Source organism: Hippopotamus amphibius, chromosome 6, assembly GCF_030028045.1.
Source record: "Hippopotamus amphibius kiboko isolate mHipAmp2 chromosome 6, mHipAmp2.hap2, whole genome shotgun sequence".
NCBI classification, from domain to species: domain Eukaryota; kingdom Metazoa; phylum Chordata; class Mammalia; order Artiodactyla; family Hippopotamidae; genus Hippopotamus; species Hippopotamus amphibius.
Window position 1 is genome coordinate 106,312,723 of NC_080191.1, and position 22,370 is coordinate 106,335,092.

Here is a 22,370-nt window from a genome sequence, read left to right on the forward strand (position 1 = left end):
TGCTCTGTGTTACCCTGCCTTCTGCTAGGCACTCAATGTCAACTGTGCTAGTTAACCTCACAGCAGCTCGTGAGGCAAGTTACTGCCATGGTCTCTACCTTAGAAAGGAAGAAACTAAGGCACAAAGAGGACAAGACTCTTTCCCACTGTTACACAATGACTACATGTACGACAAGGTCAGGCAATAGAATTCCAAGACCAGCCTTCCTATGCACGTCAGGATGATGCCGCATTGCCTGCCTTCTGGGTTTTCAAGCTTTCCTGCACTGCCAGGTCTGACACTCTTCTCTGTGGTCGTGTTTCTTTTCTGCATTCTTCCTGTGTTTCTGGTTCCTCCATGTGTTACCTCTCTGCACTCTATCTACTTCTCAGTTTAAAAAATTCCCATGCCACCCTTTTGATCTCTCTGACATAACCCATTGCCCTGTGTTTATTTCAAGTCCAATCACACAGCCACCTGCTGGCTAAAAACTTGTTTTGAAATGGTCACACAAACTCCCACTACTTATTGTGTTTCACGCCCCGTCAAGTCATCAAAGTTAGTTATATGTTTTTAAATGCATTACTAGATATATGACTCAGAATCAGCTCTTCTAAAGGAGCACAAAGGCTGACACCTCAAAGTTGGTGTTTCATTTTGAGACTCGGGCGTTTCCTAGGAACTTGAAGAACGTGCGTTCAGAACAGTTTCAATACCAAGTAAAGACAAATAGAATCCAGGGGACTCTTTAATGGGCTATTTGAATAAAACATTCCAGCATATTATGTGGTCTCATTTATTTCAGAGTTACTTTTATAATTGAGTTGTTAGAAAATGTATCTCCCTCTAATGTATTTGGAAGAAATGTAACTAGAATTTTAATTTGAAATTCTGCAAACCAGAGAAATTTGAGATTTCTCTTCAGTAGATGCCAAAGCCCTATCTTTCTAACTTAAATGACTATCAGGCAACTACTGAAAACAGCTGAGGAATGGCTTGTGGCCATGGATATGTCAATTCCTTTTTCTTCCCTAGATTTGCAGCAACTCTGAACCTTTGAGACAAAAGAGAAGACAAGATGGAAACTGGGGGCAGATAATAAAAGTAAACTAGCAAACCAATAAAATAAAATCATTTGGCTGGATTCAATTACCTCTATCCTAAATTCTCTTCCTGAAACAGGTTTTTATCCTGATGTAAGTGCAATCAATGAGGGCTTTGGATTAGAATTTTTCTTACTGAGTGACAAGTTGTACATGATATGCTGAGCTCAGGTATGAATGTATGTCCCACAAACTCATTAATCCATGAGAAACACCAGGGCAGTTACTTAGGAAAAAATGCCTGTGTGGAGGCACAGATCTGAAAGCATTGTGAGTTGTATGAGCATTTTATGTAGGAAGGTTAAGTGCAAAGAGTTCATCCTTTATGTTCTGCTAACTTAACCATGAGCCCAATCTATGTTCGAATTTCTTCTATTTTTAGCTCTAATTTGAAAGGCATTTGGAAGTGCCCCAGTTGGCTGGAAACTGATGGTTTGTTCTGCCTCTTCTTAGGATTCATCAGAAAACTCTACAGTAGCTACTCAACTGTGGTTTTGAATTGTTTCACATTTTTCATCCTTTCTAAGGTGTTTTTGTTTGGTTTTGGTTTTGGTTTTTTGATGCATGCGATGACAGTCTATTGCAGTTTGCAATACTGTACAATATTTCAATTAATGTTTGCTTAAATGAAATGCTGTATCTTAGTTATCAATATTCAGGAAGTTTTTATTATACAAACTTCAAATGTAAGTAGGCTTCAGAGAATTGGCTGACTCTGGGCTGGTTTTAGCACAAATGGTACATTTTTTTTTCTTGACAGTACTAATAGCATATAACATTTCTTGCTCTGAAAAATTGTTCAGCAGTGGAAATAGAGCAGAAATGATACATGCATCAAAATGTGAAAACCTCCCATCCTTATCCCACCAATATTTGCTGATAGGTCATCATTCAAATAATTAAAAACAAATAAAAGAGAAATTCACAAAATCATGGGTTATTACACAAATATTTTGCTTTAAAAAATTCACCCATTTGTGAAGAAACATTACAGGACCTTATTTCATAAACTCTTAGACCTGGAAAAGAACCTAGGGATTACTCAATCCAGTCACTTCATACACAAGTTGAAAAATACAAGATCAGAAATGCTAACCAGTGCATAAAGGACTGTACATGTACTTAATTAGAGGCAAGACCAAGATTATGACTCCCATTTCCTGACTCAAAATCCAGTCTCTACTATTCTGTGATTAATTCTTTTTGTTTCAGACTTTTGCCTTAAGGGTAGGTTCAACCACTTCAGAAATGAAAGTCTCCTCTTAGTTTGTGAGAATCAGTGTGAGATTCGTGGGAACTCCAAGTAATGAAGTTCCTGTTCAAATTGGGACCTCAAATTTACCAATGCCTTTTCTTTAGTGGAATCAATGAATCAGTATCAAATACTACTACAGCCTGTGCCCCTCCAGTATTGTCCTTGGTCACATCCTCTAAAATGGGAACAAGGTGGGAGGTTGAGAGTGAGTTTTGGAATCTAAGTCTCTGAACTTCTCCTTGGCTCTGTTTCTTCGATTAAAATGTAGACAGACCATAGTCTAGTTAGTAATAATGTATAACGTCAATTTCATAATTTTGACAAATTGTGTACCATGGTTATATAAGATATCAACAATAGGGGAAACTGGGTAAAGAATATACAGGGGTTCTCTGTATTCTTTGCAACTTTTGTGTTAAGCTAAAGGTATCCCAAAGTAAAAAAAGTTTCTTTAAACCAAAAAACAAAACAAAAAATTATGGTGGCAGGCACCGGATGAACCTTGAGGAACGGAGAGAAGTATGTTTCTTATCAATGATGTTATTAATGCTGTGGGTGTAGCTATTTTGAGACAACGGAAATGAAACCTCAAGCTTTTCTTTGATATTTTGTTTGAGGTGAACAACCCTATTTGAGTATCTGTAGCAGCAAATACAATACCTCACAAATGCTTTGGGTCTCAATTGCCACACACTCCCCATACACACACATAAACACATGGGTACATTCAGACTTCTGACACTTCTCCTGCTAATTTTCAATCACCTCTGCAACCGAGCAGTCCCACACTTCAGCCCCTTGCAAAGAAGGCTGAAGAGGTCGGAGAAGTTCTCATTTTGTGCCCCATAGCAATCACAGCCTCCCTCTGCTTTGCCTCTCCCAGACAGCCACCTGCTGACTTATCGCTCACAAGAATCACAGTGATCTTCCACCTCTCACCCTAATGATGTCCAAGAAGATTAAGCAGGTCTTCAGAGTTATGGAGAGAGGCGGGAGCAAATGTTAACTGTAGTATTTTCTATGCTTGGAACTTACATTAGAAACTTCTTGGTCACTTTTACAGTAATATTCATGTTCTAAATACCGCATTATCCCATGTCTACGTTGTGAATTACATTTGGATAAATCTTCTATTTTCTCAGAGATGATTTATTTTTTACTGATTTTATTTGGGGACGCATTTCCCGGCTCTAAGCAGAAGTGGGCACTGGAAATGCAAACTTATCTGGTCATGGTTGCAATAAGCACAATTAAATGATAATTTTAAATGATTACCTCTTTATAAGCAGTCATGTAGCAGGAAGATCATGGATGTTTAAGTTAGAGAGTGAAAGATTTGCCTCTCAGTTCTAACACTTCCTACAAAAAAGAGAAAATCGCTCAAATTCTCTGTTGGGGCGCCATCAGTTTGAAAAAAAGAAAAGCAGAGAGTTGGATGAAGATGATGTTATGTGAAAAAGGTCTAGTGAAATATTATACTTGGCCTTGAGTAGAGGTTGGCTGCTGTGGCAAATGTTGTTGGTACTCCACCATGACCCCTAAATCTGTCTGAGTCTCATCCTTAGGGTCTGATCTATTCCCCTGAGTCATTGTCCCAAGCTGTGAAAATCTCCTCTGATAGTGGGCATGGCACTGTGGATAGTTAATGCCTATAGGAGCAGTCCTCAATCAGCGATGGCTGAGAGATGGTGCAAACCTTCCCCTGGTCTCGCAAGGGTGTGTGTTCTACACTGGTCCCGGAGGTTTCCAATGGGATTAAGCTCTAGTTGCCTGTAGTGGTAGCTTTCGGGATTAGGCATACTTCATTGGCTGCTCCCTTTCTCTGTGTCCCTTCCTTATTATCTCCTAAAGATATTTACTCAACCCAATGCTTAAACAAATTACTTACACTTAAAGGCTTCTCTGCTCTGGAGAGCCTTAACTAAGATGGCTTCTTTCTCCACCATGTATATATAACATAATAAAAATGACCTCTTGCTTGTAAAGGCATTCAGCTGTGCTGCAACACCAGTGCCCTTGGGTCTGAACATATAGCATGTAAAGCACGGTGGCATAGTGGACATAGAATCTGGGCTCTCAAAGCACACAGATCTGGATTGGATTAAAATCCTAACCCCACCATCTTGAACAAGTTATTTAATCTCTCTGAGCCTTAGTTTTCTCATCTTTAAAAATGGGGATAATAATTTCTAAGTTGTTTAATGATTAATGAAATAATGAATCAAACTATGGATGATAATTGTATCTATTCTATGAGGTTAGTGCATATAAATGAGATGGAAGCACTCAATAAAGTACTAACCTTGTGTCAATGTAATAGCAGAAAACCCCTAACATGGGCTCCACTCTTATTTCTAGCTAAACCCCATTACAACTTGGTTCATCCTAACCAAAAAACACCATTTTGAATTATAGATGTGCTAATCCTTTCTCTTTTTTCTCTATTCATATAAACTCATCTTTACACACACATATAAATCTGATTTCAGAAGCTCATGTTCTACTAGATGGTTTTTCATATTACTGAAGTGGTTTATAGTACCAAAGAGATTCACCATAGGCTTTCCTTTTTTCTTCCAGTTGTACTGAGATGTAATTGACATACAGCACTGTCTAAGTTTAGGGTATAGAACATAATGATTTGACTTACATACATCATGAAATGATTATCATAGTAACTTTAGTGAATGAACATTCATCATCTCAGATAGATATGAAATTAAAGAAATAGAAAAAATTTTTTTCCTTGCGATGAGAACACTAGGGTTTAAATCCATGGGATTGTTTTATTAATTCCTCTTTCTGATAGCTTGTTGTTAGTGTTTAGAAATGCAGCCAATTTCTGTATATTAATTTTGCATCCTGCAACTTTGCTGAATCCATTTATTAGTTCTAATAGCTTTTTGGTGGTGTCTTTAGGCTTTCTTTGTATAGTATCATGTCATCTGCAAACAGTGAGTTTTACTTCTTCCTTCTTAATTTGGATTCCTTTTATTTCTTTTTCTTGTCTGATTGCTATGCCTAGGACTTCCACTGTTGACTAAAAGTGGCAAGAGTGGGCATCTTGTCTTGTTCCTGATCTTAGACGAAATGTTTTCAACTTTTCAACATTGAGTATGATGTTAGTTGTGGGCTTGTTATATATGGCATTAATTATGTAGAGGTAGTTTCCCTCATACCTACTTTGTTGAAAGTTTTATCATAAACGGATGTTGAATTTTGTCAAAAGCTTTTTCTGCATCTATTGAGATGATCATATGATTTTTATTCTTCAGTTTGTTAATGTATTGTATCACATTGGTTGATTTGCAGATATTGAACCAGCCTTGAATCCCTCTAATAAATCCCAATTGACCGTGGTGTATGATCCTCTAAAGCATTGGTGAATTCTGTTTGCTAATATTTTGTTGAGGAATTTTGAATCTGTGTTCATCAGTGATATTGGCCTGTAATTTTATTTTTTTGTGATATATTTATCTGATTTTGTTATCATGGTAATGCTAGCATTATAGAATGAATTAAGAACTGTTTCATCTTCTGGAGTTTTTTGGAATAGTTTAGAAGGATAGATGTAAACTCTTCTTTAAATATTTGGTAGAATTCACCTGTGAAGATATCTGGTCCTGGAATTGTGTTTGTTGGGAGTTTTTAAATTACTGCTTCAATTCATTACTAGTAGTTTGTTCATATTTTTTATTTCTTGCTAGTTCAGTCTTGGGAGATTTCTAAGAGTTTGTCCACTTCTTCTAGGTTGTCCATTTTATTGGTCATAGTAATCTAATGATCTTTTGTATTTCTGTGGTGTTGGTTGTAACTTCTCCTTTTTCATTTCTGATTTTATTGATTTGACCCTCTTTCTTTTTGTCTTGATAAGTCTGGCTAAAGGTTTATCAATTTTGTTTGACCAGCTCTTATTTTCATTTATCTTTTCTATTATTTTATTGCCTCTCATTTATTTCTGACTAATCTTTATGATTCCTTTCCTTCTACTAACTTTGGGTTTTGTTGTTTGTTTTTCTAATCCCTTTAGATGTAAAGTTAGATTGTTTATCTGAGATTTTTTTCTTGCTTCCTGAGGTAAACTTATGTCACCATAAACTTCCCTCTTAGAACTGCTTTTGCTGTATCCCACAGATTTTGGATAGTTGTGTTTTCATTTTCACTTGTCTCCAGATGGTTTTTTTTCTGCTTTGATGTTCAGTGATCCATTGATTGTGTTGTAGCATTGTTTAGCCTCCACATATTTATGGCTTTGTTTTTTTTTTTTTCTTTTGTAGCTGATTTCTAGTCTCATAACATATTGGTTAGAAAAGATATGATTTCAGTTTTCTTAAATTTACTGAGACTTGTTTTGTGGACTAGCATGTAATCTATCCTGGAGAATGGTCCATGTGTACTTGAAAAGAATGTGTATTCTGCTAATTTGGCACAGAATATTCTGTATGTATGTATTCATTGCATCTAGTCTAATGTGTCATTTAAGGCCAATGTTTCCTTACTGATTTTCTTTCTGGATGATCTGTCCTTTGATGTAAGTTGGGTGTTAAAGTCCCCTACTATTAGTGTATTACTCTCAATTTCTTCTTTTATGTCTGTTAATATTTGCTTTGTGTATTTAGATGCTCTTATGTTGGATACATATATATTTACAATTGTTATATCTTCCAGCACTGAGCCCTTGGTCATTATGCAAAGTCCTTCTTTGTCTCTTGTTACAGACTTTGTTTTAAAGATCTATTGTGTCTGATATAAATATTGCTACCCTAGCTTTCTTTTCATTCCCATTTGTAAGGAATACCTTTTTCCATCCTCTCATTTTCCATCCATGTGTGTCTTTAGATCTAAAATGAGTCTCCTGTAGGCAGCATATATATGGGTCTTGTTTTTGTATCCATTCAGCCACTTTATATTTTTGATTGGAAGGTTTAGTGCACTCATATTTAAAATAATTATTGATATTTACATTCTTATTGTCATTTTGTTAATTGAGGTTGTTTTTGTAGCTTTTTTTTTTGTTCCTTGCTTCTTCTTTTGCTCTCTTTCCTTGTGATTTAATGACTGTATTTTGTGTTCTGTTTGGATTACTTTCTCTTTTTGGTGAGTGTATCTATAATAGATTTTTGGTTTGTGGCTACCATAAAGTTTATATATAGCAATCTGTATATATGCATGACTATTTTAATAACAATTATCTCTTAAGTCTAAAAGCATTTTGACAATCCTACGTTTACTTTCCACCTCCAGGTTTATAGTTTTTGACATCATATTTTGTATCTTTTTGTTGTGTATATCCCTTGCTATTTATTGTGGATATAGGTGATTTTAGTTCCTTTGTTTTTTAACCTTCCTACTAGGTTCATTTCTACCTTTATTTTATATTTGCCTTTACCAATGAGATTTTTCCTTATAATTTTCATATTTCTAATTGTGGCCTTTTCTTTTTTTTCTTAGATAAGTCCCTTTAACATTTCTTGTAAAACTGGTTTGGTAGTGCTGAACTCTTTTAGCTTTCGCTCATCTGCAAAACTCTTTATCTCTCCATCAAATCTGAATGAAAACCTTACTGGGTAGAGTATTTTGGGTTGTAGGTTTTTCCCTTCCATCACTTTAAATATATCATGCCACACCTTTCTAGCCTGTAGTTTGTGCTGAAAAGTCAGCTGATTGCCTTATAGGCATTCCCTTGTATGTAACCATTGCTTTTTATTTGCTGCTTCCAATATTCTTTCTTTATCTTTAATTTTTGCCATTTTAATTGCAGTGTCTTGGTGTGGATCTCTTTGGGCTGGTCCTGTATGGGACTCTCTATTCTTCCTAGAGCTGGATTTCTGTTTCCTTTCCCATGTTAGGGTAGTTTTCAGCTATTATGACTTCAAATATGTTTTCTGCCTTTTTCTCTCTTTCTCCTCCTTCTGGGAACCCTATAATGCAAATGTTAGTGTGCTTGATGTTGTCCCAGATGTCTCTTAAACTATACTCTTTCTTTTCATTCTTTTTTATTTATTTTTTTCTGCTCTGCTTCAGTGATTTCCACTACTCTTGTCTTCCAGCTCACTGATCCATTCCTCTATATCATTTAATCTACTCTTGATTCCTTCTAATGTATTCTTTCTTTCAGTTATGGTAGTCTTCATCTGTTTGGTTCTTCATATTTTCTAACTCTTTATTATAAACTTCTAACTTCTATGTTCATCCAGTCTTCTCCTGAGTTCTTTAAACAGCTTTATAATTATTACCTTGAACTCTTCATCAGATAGATTCCTTATCTCCACTTAGTTCTTCTGACGTTTTATCTTGTTCCTTCATTTGGAGCATATTCCTCTTTTGTCTCATTTTGCCTAATTTACTGTTTTTATTTCTATGTGTTTGGTAGGTTGGTTACTTTTCCTGGCCTTGGAGAGGTGGCCTTTTGCAGGAAATGTCCTGTGCATCCCAGCAGCACATTCTTCTCTGGTCACCAGAGCTATAAGCTCTTGGGGTGCCCCAGTGTGGGTTGTGTGAGTCCTTCTCTTCTGGCAGGCTGACTACTGTGGGTGGTCTGGTAGGTGTGGTTGGCTCTCAGTCTGGTTGGTGGTCTTGTGTGGAGGCTGCTGGCTACTGGTGGGTGGGGCCAGGTCCCAGAGTGTTTTCAGGCTCAAGGGGTCTTAAGGCAGCTAGCCTGCTTGTAGGTGAGACTGTGTCCCCACCAGCCTAGTTGCTTGGCCTGAGGTGTCCCAGTACTGGTGTTGACAGGCTGGTGGTTGGGGCTGGGTCCCAATACTAATAAGCTAGAGGGAGGATTCCAAATTGGTGCTTTGCCAGCAACAGTGTCCACGTGGTAGAACAAATTCCCAAAAGTGTCTGCCTCCAGTGTCTTTGTCCCCAGGGTGAACTCCAAGGTCAGCAGGTGGGTCTGACCCAGACTCCTTTCAAATGACTACTTCTGCCCTAGATCCTGGAGCATGTGAGATTTTGTGTGTGCCCTTTAAGAGTGGAGTCACTATTTCCCACAGCCCTCTGGCTTTCCTGAAAGTAAGCCCCTCTGGCCTTAAAGCCAAATGTTCTGGGTGCTCATCTTCCCAGTCCAGTATCCCCAGGCTGGGGAGTCTAAGGTGGGACTCTGACCCTTCATTCCTTGGGGAGAACCTTGGAAATTGTGGTTATCCTCCTCTTGTTGGTCACCCGCCTGTGGGTGTGGGTCTTGACTATACCTCACCTCCACCCCTCCTACCCGTCTCATTGTGGTTTCTTCTTTATATCTTTAGTTGTAGAATATCTTTTCTGCTAGTCTTCTGGTCTTTCTCATGAAAGATGCTCTGTAAGTATTTGTCATTTTTGTGTGTCTGTGTAAGGAAGTGACCTCAGTGTCTTCCTATTCTGTCATGTTGGCCACACCTTCCCATGGGCTTTCCTTAAATAACATACTTCCATTCCTTTCATTAGAGCTAACATATGTGTTAATTTACCAAATACTAATATAAACTAAACTTTTCAGGAACATGTCTATTGTATAAAGCAGGTCACACCTGTACAAACTATGAATGCGCAAGTTTATTGTTGTTAAAAGTAAGTATAATATTGTAGGAAACCTAGAGTAAAATAATAAGATACTCTTGTTTAGAGTTAAAAGTATGTAATTAAGCAAAATACTGGGCCCATGGTAAGTATGCAGTAAAAATACATGGATTGAATTATGCTTAATTGTAGGCTCTTCTGGGTATGGTCATTAAGAGTCATTCTGTCTTTGAAATTGGTATTTCACAAATCTACTCTCTTTTATTCATCTAATCTATTTTGGTAATGCAGGATTATTTTATCTTTTTGTCAGATGGCAGTGTATTCGGTATATTTAGATTCTACCTTATTTTGTGTATGCTTTTTCCTTCAAAATGTTCTTCAGGAAAAAAAAATTGAGCAGAAGCAGACAGACTGTTCTAGGACATCCCTTCCTTTAGAAATGAGTTTCTCTGGATTAAAAAAAGATTGGCTCCCAAATTGGTTAAATTGCTTCTTCTGTACAGTACAGTGACATGTTGTCTTGTTACAGTGGAACATGTGCTCTCATTTCGGACAAGCTGTTCTGTGAAAAAGTTGTATTTAGCCCATAGAGCCCATCCCCAGATTTGTGGGTGTTACCTCCTTTCCATGTTACCAAGTTTTTTTTTATCATCATTATTGCTTCTGCTCCATCAGCTTTAACACAGTTTAGTAACAACCCTTCTTAAGAAACAAGATGCTTCTGAAAATAGACAGAACAGTTGGCTAGACAGAAAAGAGATATCAACAAAAGTAGGTCTGTTGTTTGTCTGTGTTTTGCTCCTAGAATTGTTTCTAAGACAGTTTCACACATACGTAAATGAACAGGAATTGAGTGAAAATTTAACTTAATATAATCTGTGTGACCTATCACAAAATTTTATCCTATTTTATTAAGGAAACCAAATTGTATGAAAACTTATTTGGTTTGGAGACTTCTTAAATGTTTCACTTTTGTTCCAATTAAGGAACTTAATCAAATATATTGGCTGGGTTTGTTTGGTTTTATTTTTCTAATGAGAAATCTTGGGGTTCTGTAAGCAAATGAGCACTTCAATTAGAGATCAGTAGATAGATCCAGTTTTTTATTCATGACCTGATTGTAGAGCTGATTTAGCTAAGAGGAAGCAGTGGCTTTATTGTGTGTGTTGTTTTTTCATTCCTTTGTGCATCAACTAAAACAAAAGTTAGTCATGCAATATTTACTCTCTGGGCAAAATGAGATTTTTCGGCTGCTCAGGCTTCCCAAGATTTAGCGGGAATGCCCAACATTAGGGCAAGCCCCTCTAATCACTTCTTTTTTGAGCAGAAATATGACATCCTTTTCAGAGCGCTACTTGGAGGGCACATGAGAAGTAGCCAACCCAGCAGTCATCCCCATCTTGTGGTTAGCTGTACTTGACGAAGCTTGGGTCAAATGCCTCTAAGAGCACTGCTCTGCAGAAATCAGCATCCTGGGGACAATGATATATTCACGTGTCATCTCTGCTCCCTGATTTTACTTGTCTTGACTCTCCTCCTACACTCCCCTACACTGCATAGAAATACACTAGTAATATTTTTTTTAATGTACATGTATTTTGCTTTTGTGATATTTCTTTAATTAATCTTAGATAAGTTGTCTTTATACCTAAATCTTTTTCCATACAGGATTAAACCAGATTTTACCAAATCATGCTTTATCATTTACTCTTTCCCATCACTTGAAATTCTAGAGCAGAGCTTTTTAATCTGGGCCCTGGGACCAGGCCTATGTGAAAAGGCCAGGAACCACCTGAAAATGTACACGAAATTGTGTGTGTCTCCACGAGTGCTTTGTCCTGGGAAAAGGAGCATGTCTTTCTTCAGATTCACAAATGGATGTATAACTCCCCCAGTCTTAAGAACTACTGTCACCTAGATTTTCTCCCTCTCATTTCTATTAGTTAAGAATTGCTCAGTTCTATCAGATGGCACCCTGGGGTTCTACCAAACTCAGTCATCACCTTCCTTTTCCATTATACGATAATTCACTCCTGATCTCCTATTTTCTCTTACTTTCTGAATTTTGTATTTTCTCTGTTCCAATTTAAGTAACATGAGAAAGAGAGAGAAAAAAGGTTTTATACACTAAACCTCTGCCACTAATGGGGGTTGGCATTTCGTGTGGCATCTCATTTAATCCCACAGCGACTATACAAGTTAGGTAGTATCCCTGTGTTTACAAATGAGAAAAGTGAAGCTCAAAGAAGTTAGTCCTTCCCACAGCCTGTAATGGAAGAGTCCAGATTTAAATGTGTTTGTTTGAATGTGGAGTTTAGTCCTTCGTGAAGCCTTTCCAGAAAGGAATAAATGACCATAGCTCACTAATGGTGTCAGCTTTCATAACGTAACTTTCATTTTTTTTGCCATCACCATCATCAAAAGATACGTTCATTCTGTGCATGAATCTAGTACAAATTTATAAAGGCACGTGTTGCTCTATCACATCAATGTCATCACATTATAGCAGAGGGCAAGAACCATTTATATGTTCATTAATCCATTCACTTTTAGAAATAACATTTATTAAACCCTACTATTTTTAGGGGCTTTGCTGAGTTCTGGGATAGTGGCTGTAAGTTCTATCTGCACATCAGATTCCACTGGGGAATTTTTTAAAAACACCAATACCTGAGCTTGGACCAGAAATTTTTTTTTTTTTTTTTTTTGCTCTTTTCAAGTAATGTATTTTTTGTAAAAAAATTTTTTTTGGTTTATCTTTCCATTTTATTACTCTTTTTTTAAGCTCTTTATTGGAATATGATTGCTTTACACTCTTGTACCAGCTTTTGAGGTACACCAAAGTGAATCAGCTGTATTTATACATGTATCCCCATATCCCCTCCCTCCCGCGACTCCCTCCCACCCTCCCTGTCCTGGCCCTCTAAGGCATCACCTGTCATCGAGTTGATCTCCCTGTGTTATGCAGCAGCTTCCCACTAGCTATCTATTTTATAGTTGGTAGCGTATATATGTCTGTGCTACTCTCTCACTTTGCTGGACCAGAAATTTTGATTCAGTACGTGGAGGTGGCACTTGGGCAATGTATTTTTAGAAAGCTCTCCCAGCTGCAATCAACACTGAGAATCATTTTTCTAGAGGGTGGTTTTTCAAAGCATGGTCCCCTAGATCTGCAGCAGCAGCATCATGTGGAACCTATTGCAAAAGCAAATTCTCAGCCACTCTCCCCAGCCTTCCCATGCACTGTACCAAAAACTCCAGGGATAGTACCTGGCTGTCTCTAACAAGCTCTCTAGATATTTCTGAGGCAAGCTAATGGTTAAGAAACACTTCTCTAGAGACAGGATAAAAAAGACAGAGTACTTGCCACTGAGCATTTCTCCTTGATGGCAAGGAACCCAGTTGTTTCAAATTTGCATTTTAATTACTTAGCACAGTTCCATAATCTATAACTTTAGTTGATAATGACAGCATTATTACTACTTATATTATGGGTTGAGCTGAATTGTCATAGTGTTTTGTAACACACACGCACACAAACATACAATTTTTTTATAGCTATATTTGCTTTTATTCTTTCCTGCTTCTGATAAAGAGTTACAGCAAGGAAGGAACTGAATGGTTGAGAGGAGAAGGCTGGGAACCCTGAAGACAAACATCACCTAATTCACATTACACATAGAACTTTTATATATAAAATTTTAAAGGACAGATATTTCCAATAAAGGATTTTGAAGTGGTCTTTGCGTTGTGTTTCCACTGTATTATTACTAATATTATACTTGATAATTCCCACCTTTATTAAGATAGCTTTATTACAGCTTTATGATAGTATAATTGACACACAATAAAATGCACATATTTGAAGCATTTAATAAGATGAGGTTTGACACATATGTACAGCAGTGTCATGAAACGGTTGCAGGGGGGCACCCAATTCCATTAGAGGAAACTCTTAATTGTGCAGCTTTTCCCCACCACCCCCAAACAGCACATGAGGTTGCAGAGGAGGCTTCTTGAGGAAAACATGAGCTAAGACCCATAAGGCTACTGATACCAGGTCAAGTGAATAAAATAGGGAAAGATTATACAGGATAGAAAGGATAGAAATAAAGCCCATCTTGACTATCTGAAGTCTAGATTCTGTGTTGGTTGCTATTTACTATCACGTAGGGTTTAAAAATACCTACTCAATGCCTTTGTTTCTTAAAATTCCAGTGGAGAAATAAGCTTAACAGCTAGTGAAATATACAGCACTGTTACTGAGGGTGGAAATCCTGGTTTCTGACACTGCCAGTAGTTCTTCTTTAGCTTTGACCACCAACCCACTCTTGAATGCATATTTCTCTGCTGTGTGTGTTATAAAAAACAGTTGTATGAAAGTGATGCTTTTGCTTTTAGAGTCATGGAATCTAATTCCTCGCCTTTAACTTCCTTTTAACTTTCTTTTCTCCTGAGCAACTTCGTGCATCCTTAAATGTTCGTTCATCATCATGCCCAGGTGCTAATACTGGGACTTTATTTTGGGGGCTTAAATGCTCATTTTTTTTTTTTTCCCTTGCAGGTTGGCTGCATGAGTTGGGAAAGAGACTGGAATCTCCGTACTATGGCAACAATACCCTGGGGGGACCGTCCATCCGAAGTGCCTATATCGCCGCTCTGTACTTCACACTCAGCAGCCTCACCAGTGTTGGGTTTGGGAACGTTTCTGCTAATACAGATGCAGAAAAGATCTTCTCCATCTGCACCATGCTGATTGGTGGTAAGGAACATTCTTCCTTTCGACCAAGAGAAGGAAAAAGTGTCTGCCAAACAGTTGCTGTTCTGTTTCCTCTATCCTAAAACCCAATTCAGGTAGATTGGTTTACACTGGAAGAGTCTAAAAGCACTAATTAGGAAATCAGTGACCAACATTTTAATATATATGTAGATTAGCTATGAAAGTCTGTGATGTCAAGAATCCCATGTTCTGACGATGAAATGAAAGAACCGTTTGCCTGATGGTTGATTTTTTTTTTAATTTATTGGCTGCATTGTGTCTTTGTTGCTGTGCATGGGCTTTCTGTAGTTGCAGAGAGCAGAAGCTACTCTTCATTATAGTGCACAGGCTTCTTATTGCGGTGGCTTCTCTTGCTGCAGAGCACGGGCTCTAGGTGCACGGGCTTCAGTAGTTGTGGCAGATGCACTCAATAGTTGTGGCTCACGGACCCTAGAGTGCAGGTTCAGAAGTGTGGTGCATGGGCTTAGTTGATCCACAGCGTGTGGGAGCTTCCCAAACCAGGGCTTGAACCCGTGTCCCCTGCATTGGCAAGTGGATTCTTATCCCAGGGACCACCAGGGAAACCCATGATTTTTAAAATATATATATATATATTTTTAATTGAAGTACAGTTGATTTACAGTTTTGTATTAGTTTCAGGTGTACAGCACAATGATTCAGTTATGCATATACATATACATGTATGTATATGTATATATATACACATATATAAAGAATATATATACATATACATGTATGTATATGTGTATATATATACATATATAAAGAATATATATATTCTTTTTCAGATTTTCCCCTTATAGTTGATTACAGAATATTGAGTAGTGTTCCCTGTGCTCTACAGTAGGTCCTTGTTGATTACCTGGTTTAAATATAGTAGTGTGTATACGTATCCGATGGTTGATTTTGAAAGGGCAGGCACTTTGTTTTCTCAGCACGCTATTTACCTTCAGTGTTTATGAGTTACATGAGTCTGAATCACAGGTACACATTTGAAATGCCATGATATAGCTCCAAACAGGTCAGGGTTATCAAATTTTGTTAATACTAATATAGTAAATTAAAGATGTTTGATAGATAACTTAGCTAAAACAAAAGCAACAAAAGTTGATACAATAAATAATAAATATTTAACCTTAATAAAGGTTAAGCAATTAACCTTTTAATTAATTAATTAATCAATTACATTAATTAATGGCTTTTATGTTCCATTCTCTGTGCTGAATGCTTCAGTACAATGCCTGAAGCAATTCTGAAGGCAAAACTGTGGGTTTGGCATCATTATTATCCCATTTAACAGATAGACAAGTTATTATACTATTATTGTTACCGAGTGGAAGCTTGTACTGCTCACTGCACAACAGGCCAATAATCAAGAGACGAGTTGCTGGGGCGAGGAGTAGTGGCTTTATTCAGAAAGCCAGATGGTGGACCCCTGCCCCAAAGAACCACCTTGCCTGAGTTAGAATTCAGGCTCCTTTTATACTAATAGGGGAGGGAGTCAAGTCAAGCACTTCCTGGTTCCCATCAGCCTCCAGAGGGAATGTGTTCATTTCTTCCTCCCTGCAGTCATTCACTGGTGGGCCTGGTCAGGATGTTTCCTGTGAGCTAAACAAAGGTGTTTTAGCTTAATACTCATTACCTAGGAAGCAGGGTTCCCAGAGATGGGCCATTATGTATAATTTAAGCTTATAGGCAACACACCTCTAGTGATTAACTTGTAATGGAATGCAAAATGTTATTCCCTGTTACATGATCTCTGAGCTTCAAACCCACCTTCTGTACTCTGCTTTGTATTGCTAGTGTTGGGACTCTGTAAACCTCACTCTTCTTTGCCAGCTAACATCAGTCGCTTCTCCCAATAGGGGGTGCCAGAGGGAGACTGGAGGCAGGAGGAGGGGAGAAGGACTTTCCGGGTTGTGATGTGTGCAGTGTATCTTGAGTGGCAGGCCACCTCAGACAGGGTGCTAGTGGCTCCAGCCTGCAGCCTCTTCAGGCACTTTCAGAAGCAGCCTCATTGGGTTTTCTCAGACATCCCTGCATCTGCTAGAGTTGCCCTCACATCCAAAGTCAGAGCCCTAACTCCTCGTGGCTCCCACAGCTTCTCCTCTGGGCTCCTAGGTTCTGATAACCCCACTTCTCTTTGTTCATCTAGCTCCAAGGGAAGAAGCGCCTTCCTGCAGCTATCACACTCGTTACCTCTATCTAGACTCTCTTTTTGATCGCTAGGCTCTCCAACACCAGGGAAAACAATTCCCCCAGATGAAATATTTAGTCTAATTTCTCTTTTCTGAACCTCCTGACAGGATTGATGCTTTTATTACCCACATTTTTAAAATAACATCTCTAAAGCTTGCAGAAATAAAGTAACATTTTCAGTGCTTTACAACCAGTAAGTAAAGAGGCAAAGTTGGAACCCAGGTGAATACTTACTTCTGTCATTAAATACATGAATGGAAACATACTGAATTATAAAGCTGTTCTCATGGAGATGTGTGTGTCTATGCGGACTGAGTAAATAGTCTTAAGCCAGAGTTCTATTAGTATTTCCTGCCCCACTGTATTCCCTCAACAGCTTGTTATATCATGGTCTCTCTTTTTTTAATTTTTATTTTATACTAAGGTATGGTTGGTTTACAATGTTGTGTTAGTTTCAGGTGTACAGCTAAGTGATTCAGTTATACCTCTACATATATTCATTCTTTTTCAGATTCTTTCCCCGTATAGGTTATTACAGAATATTGAGTAGAGTTCCCTGTGCTATACAGTAAGTCCTTGTCGATTATCTATCTTATATATCATCGTGTGTGTGTGTTAATTGACATCATCATGTTCCCTTGATGACCTTAATCCCAGATATCACTTTGAGGTTTAAACCTTATTATAGAGGATGGTTTCTACCAACGTCCTTGCATAGATGTGAAATGATTACATGGGACTTCGAGCAATAAGTCATCCAGCCTACCGTGAAACCAGAGCAGCGTGAAGGCAAACTTTCCCTCGAGGAGTTTAGGATCAGTTTGCAAGAAATATGTGGAAGGAGTTTTAACAATACCAGGCAGTAAATGCTAAGTGCCAAATCAGTTAGGAAGTTGAGAAGCAGTGAGAAACGGGGCCAGGGATCAGGAGAATTTCTTGGAAAGGCAGAGTTGCTGAAGTAGCACGCGGGGACTGCAGCACTTGGAAGAGGCTCGGCCAATGTAGAACAGTAACAGCCTAGGGAGCAGAGAACAGGAATTCTCATTTTCTAAAGAGCTACATTGTGCCAGATCCCGCGGTGGTGATTTTATACCCAGTATTATGGCTTACATAATTGCAGCTCTCCCCAATGGCCCATCTTTCAGCCTAGCAGAATGACAAGCATTTTGCAAACAAACACAGTCTATACTTATTTAATATTTGCCCATGTTTCTTCTACTTCTGATGGAAATTTTGGAAAATGCTCCAATGCTCGAGGCTTAACCTACTAATTTGACATTGGAAGAATATGTTAGATGATTGAGCTTATTTCCTGTTGATTTGATGACTATAGTGTAAGCAGTCCTGAATCAGAAATCGTTAGGGATATTATTATTCCCTGCTATTCACTGTGAGTAGAAGCTAAGCCAGTCACAAAGCCAAAAGATATGGCAAATAATCAGATGATGCTACTTTGTCACTTGGTAAATGTTTATTGAGCAAAGCATCCTGGTGCAAAACCAGCACTCATTTGGAAATGGCGTTAAAGCATTTGGGTGACTTGAGCAGCACTTAGGAAACCATTGATTTTGAACGGCAAATGGCATCTGAGTAACTCAAATTTATTAATTAAAGCTTCCCAAATCTGTGTTTGTGGGAAATAACCCTGTATTATTGTGACAGTTACCCTAGGCTAAGACAAATGATGCCTTCATTTTAATATTTCCTAGTTAACTAATAACTGGCATAATTTTGAGAACTAATCATAAAAGCTCACAATATTGAATACTTTGTTGATTTAATTCTTGTAACACTATGAAATAGAGGTTAACACCCCAACTTAGATATAAGGCAGCAGAAGTTTAGTGATTTAAATGCCAAGATTAATCACTAAGACCTAGCAAACTTTTTGTAAAATATCCATTTCATTATATACTACAAATTGATTTTATTCTTTTAATCTCTATAAACATATACAAATAATTTATTTTCTTCATTTAAAGTATGCATTGCCGTGGAATCAACACTAAGGTATCTTATCAGGAATCCCCACACAAGGCCAATGAAATTGCTAATGACAGGGATGCAGTATTTACTACAAAAGCAGGCTGGAGTGATATTAAACGTAGCAGAATAAGTGCCTAGGGCAGAGGCGCTCACAGGCTGAGTGAGGAGGAGCGGGGAAGAGAGAGCGTCCACATGAGCATCTGTAGTTAAAGAGTGTGTACACCACTGATTTATGGGAAGCATATTTAAAACTACCAAAGAGATTAAGCAAAAATAATGAAAAAAAGATCCATACCTAGACAATCCTGTGTGAACTTTGAGAACACCCAGAACAAAGAAGGAACCATAAAAGCTTCAAACTATTAGAATTAAGAAGTAAATTTAGTAAGGCTGATGGAGATAAAGTCAACATGCAAAAATCAATTGTATTTCTCTATATTAGTAACAAACAATTAGACAATGAAATATAAAAAAAGAATTATAAAAACAAATGCTCGGGAATAAATGTTTACAAATGTGCAATACTGTTACACAGAAAATTACAAAACATCAGAAAATTTACAAATAGTTTAAAATAATGGAAGGATATACTGTGGTGATGGTTTTAAGACACAGTATTATAAACATACCAGGTTTATTGAACGGACTTGAGGACACGGAGCAGGGGGCAAGGGGGTGCTGGGAAGTAGCGAGAGAATAGCATTGACATATATAAACCACCAAGTATAAAATAGATAGCTAGTGGGAAGCTGCTGCATAGCACAGGGAGATCAGCTCAGGGCTTTGTGATGACCTAGAGGAATGGGATAGGAAGGGTGGGAGGGAGGCTCAAGAGGGAGGGGATATGGGGATATATATATACATGTAGCTGATTCACCTTGTTGTACAGCAGAAACTAACATTGTAAAGCAAATATACTCTAATAAAGATGTATAAAAAATAAAAAATCATAAAAAAAGAAAAACAAGAAAAAAATGACTTCTACTAGAAAAAAATTAACCTGACAAGTCAATGCAACCTCATTTTAAAAAAGCCAATAGATGTGTGTTAGTCTGTAGATGTGCCTATTTGAAAACTGAAAGGCTGTTTCTAAAAATTAGAGGAACTGCAGAACTAAAACAAGTATAAGCGATCATAAAAAAGCACAAAATTAGAAGATTTATGCTGCAGATGTCATGGTGTGTAACAAAGCCACAGTAGCTAAGAAAATATGGTGTTGGCTCAGGAATAGATATAGGCCAGTGGAATGGAAGAGGATGCAAAACCTGCACGGAAACACATGGTCACTTTATTTATGACACCACTGACACTGCAATACAAGTGGGAAATCTAATGCTTTCAATAAATATTGCTGAGTTAAATGTATCTCTACATGTTGAAAAACAATCTTCACCCTCTTAAAACTCAGTTGAAATTAATTCAGGTGGATTTTGATCTAATTGTGAAAGGGAAAATGAAGCTTTGAGAAGATAACATAAGATAGTATTTTCATGACCTTGGGTTTGGCAAGTTTCTTAAGCATGACTCAAAGAGCCCTATCCATAAAGGAAAGATTGATAAGTTGAACTTCAGAACTCCTATTTATCAAAAGGCATTGTTAAAAAATGTGGAGAGGCAAGCCACAGGAATAGAAGATATTTGCAAACACGTGTCTGACAAAAGACTCTTATTTATTATATTTAAAGAACTCTTACAAATCAATAAGAGCAGATAACTAAACAATGCGTTAAAAATTTTAAAAAGCACTTCAAAAATAGATTTTCACACCTGAAAAGACAGTAAATATATTTAAAAAAAGGTGCTCAACATCATTCATATAGGATATGCAAATTAAGATCAAAATTAGATAGCATTTACATTCACCAGAATTGATATGAGTGTCAGTTGGTACAAAATTCTTGTTAATATTTACCAAGTTTGAACATATCTGTATTCTGTGCCTTAACAATTCTATTTGTGAGTGTATATCCAGCAAAAAATCATATATAGACACATCAAAAGACATACGCGTAGTAGCACTACTGCAAAAATTTCAAAGTGGAAATGCTCATTAATAGGAGAATAAATAAGTAAATTATGAAATAATTATTCAACAGAGTAATGAGAATAAATGAACTGTTATGTTATGTAACCACGTGGATAAATCTTACAAACTCAATGCTGAGCAGAGAAGACAGACACAAATAAGTACACATTGTACGATTTTGTTTAAAGAAAGTTCAAAAGCAGGCAAAACTTATTGATTGTAATATAATTCAAAACTGTGGTTGCCTTTGGTGAGGGTGCTGGGTAGTGACTGTGAGGGGACACCAGGGAGCTGATAATATCTCGTGCATTCATCTGGAGGTGTTCCGTGGATCTGTTCACACTGAGAAATCTCAATGGACTCAGCATTTACTATCTGTGTCCTTTTCTCAGTGTGTGTCTTTGATACTAATTTTAGCTTATAAAATTGTAATAGATGAGCTCAAAATAATAATATAACTATCAAGTGTGGGATGGGAAAGTGGATAGCAGTGAGCTTTCTCACCTTTCGGGTCTAGTTGCTTTTTAGGTTTTGTCTTACTTTGATAAGTCAAGCAGTAGAAGTGAAATGGCATGACCTAAAATATTGGTGATAGTCACAAGAAGACCTAAAAGAAATAATTATGAATGCTTGCCTTTGGGGAGCAGGATGGGGATGATGGGGCGGGCTTGGGATTGAACTGTTCATACATTTTCTAAGCTACTTGCTTATGATTATAAAACTTTTTAAAGAAAGTATCAAACTACCAGAGGTTCATTTCAGTTCCATAAATATTTACGGCACACTAAAATCATGCCAGGCACTGTGCTAGATGCTAGGGAGACAAAGATGGCTGAGATATGATGCTTTCCTTCAGGGAGTTCACAGTTGAGTAGTGGAAATAAGGTACTTCGGCAGATGATGTTCTTTCTTTTTCCATTTCAACTTGTCTTATTATAATGCACATTTCAGAAGGACTGGAAAATCAACCTAAAAAAAATTACATATAATCCCATCACCGAAAGATATTCTTTTCAGTCTTTTTATACATTTATCCCCCTATTTTCTGAAAGATTTATATCAACTACACATATCATTTTTGTCACCAAACAAAATATATTGAGACTATTTTCCCATGTCTTTTAAAATTCTTCTATCACATTTATTACTGACTACCTAATGAGTTAGCCCCAAGGGTTAGGACCGTCAATTCAGCCTCAGAGGTTAGATAAAGCCTCTTAGTGAAGAGGACTCATCACTCAGGACATGTCCAGTTTAAATGAGGCATTGTTGTCGTGGAGAAGGTAGAGTGAAACTCTTAACATCCATGGCTTTCCTTGGGTCATCTTATCCTATATATACTACCCTGATGTGATTTTATTGGACCCACAAACTCGCTGTTTTTAAGGTGTCTTTACACTGTCATTTCAATTCATCATTTAGGAAATTGTTCTCACTCTCTGTTTTCTCTGCCATCTGCCGCCCACAACCCTGTGTACTTATAGCAAGGACTGGAAAATTCCAGGGCAATGTGTAGGTGAGAGAGAGGAATAGGGCAGCTAAGA

The 22,370-nt window shown here is 37.4% G+C and overlaps 1 protein-coding gene across 1 annotated transcript in view; it reads left to right on the forward strand.

The window, feature by feature from the left end:
* KCNH8 (potassium voltage-gated channel subfamily H member 8) overlaps positions 1-22,370 on the forward strand; it is a 409,682-nt gene that overhangs the window by 303,070 nt on the left and 84,242 nt on the right. The window contains exon 8 of the mRNA XM_057739199.1: positions 14,400-14,597. Within this exon, the coding sequence (XP_057595182.1) occupies positions 14,400-14,597 (198 nt within the window). The remainder of the gene's footprint in view (positions 1-14,399; positions 14,598-22,370) is intronic.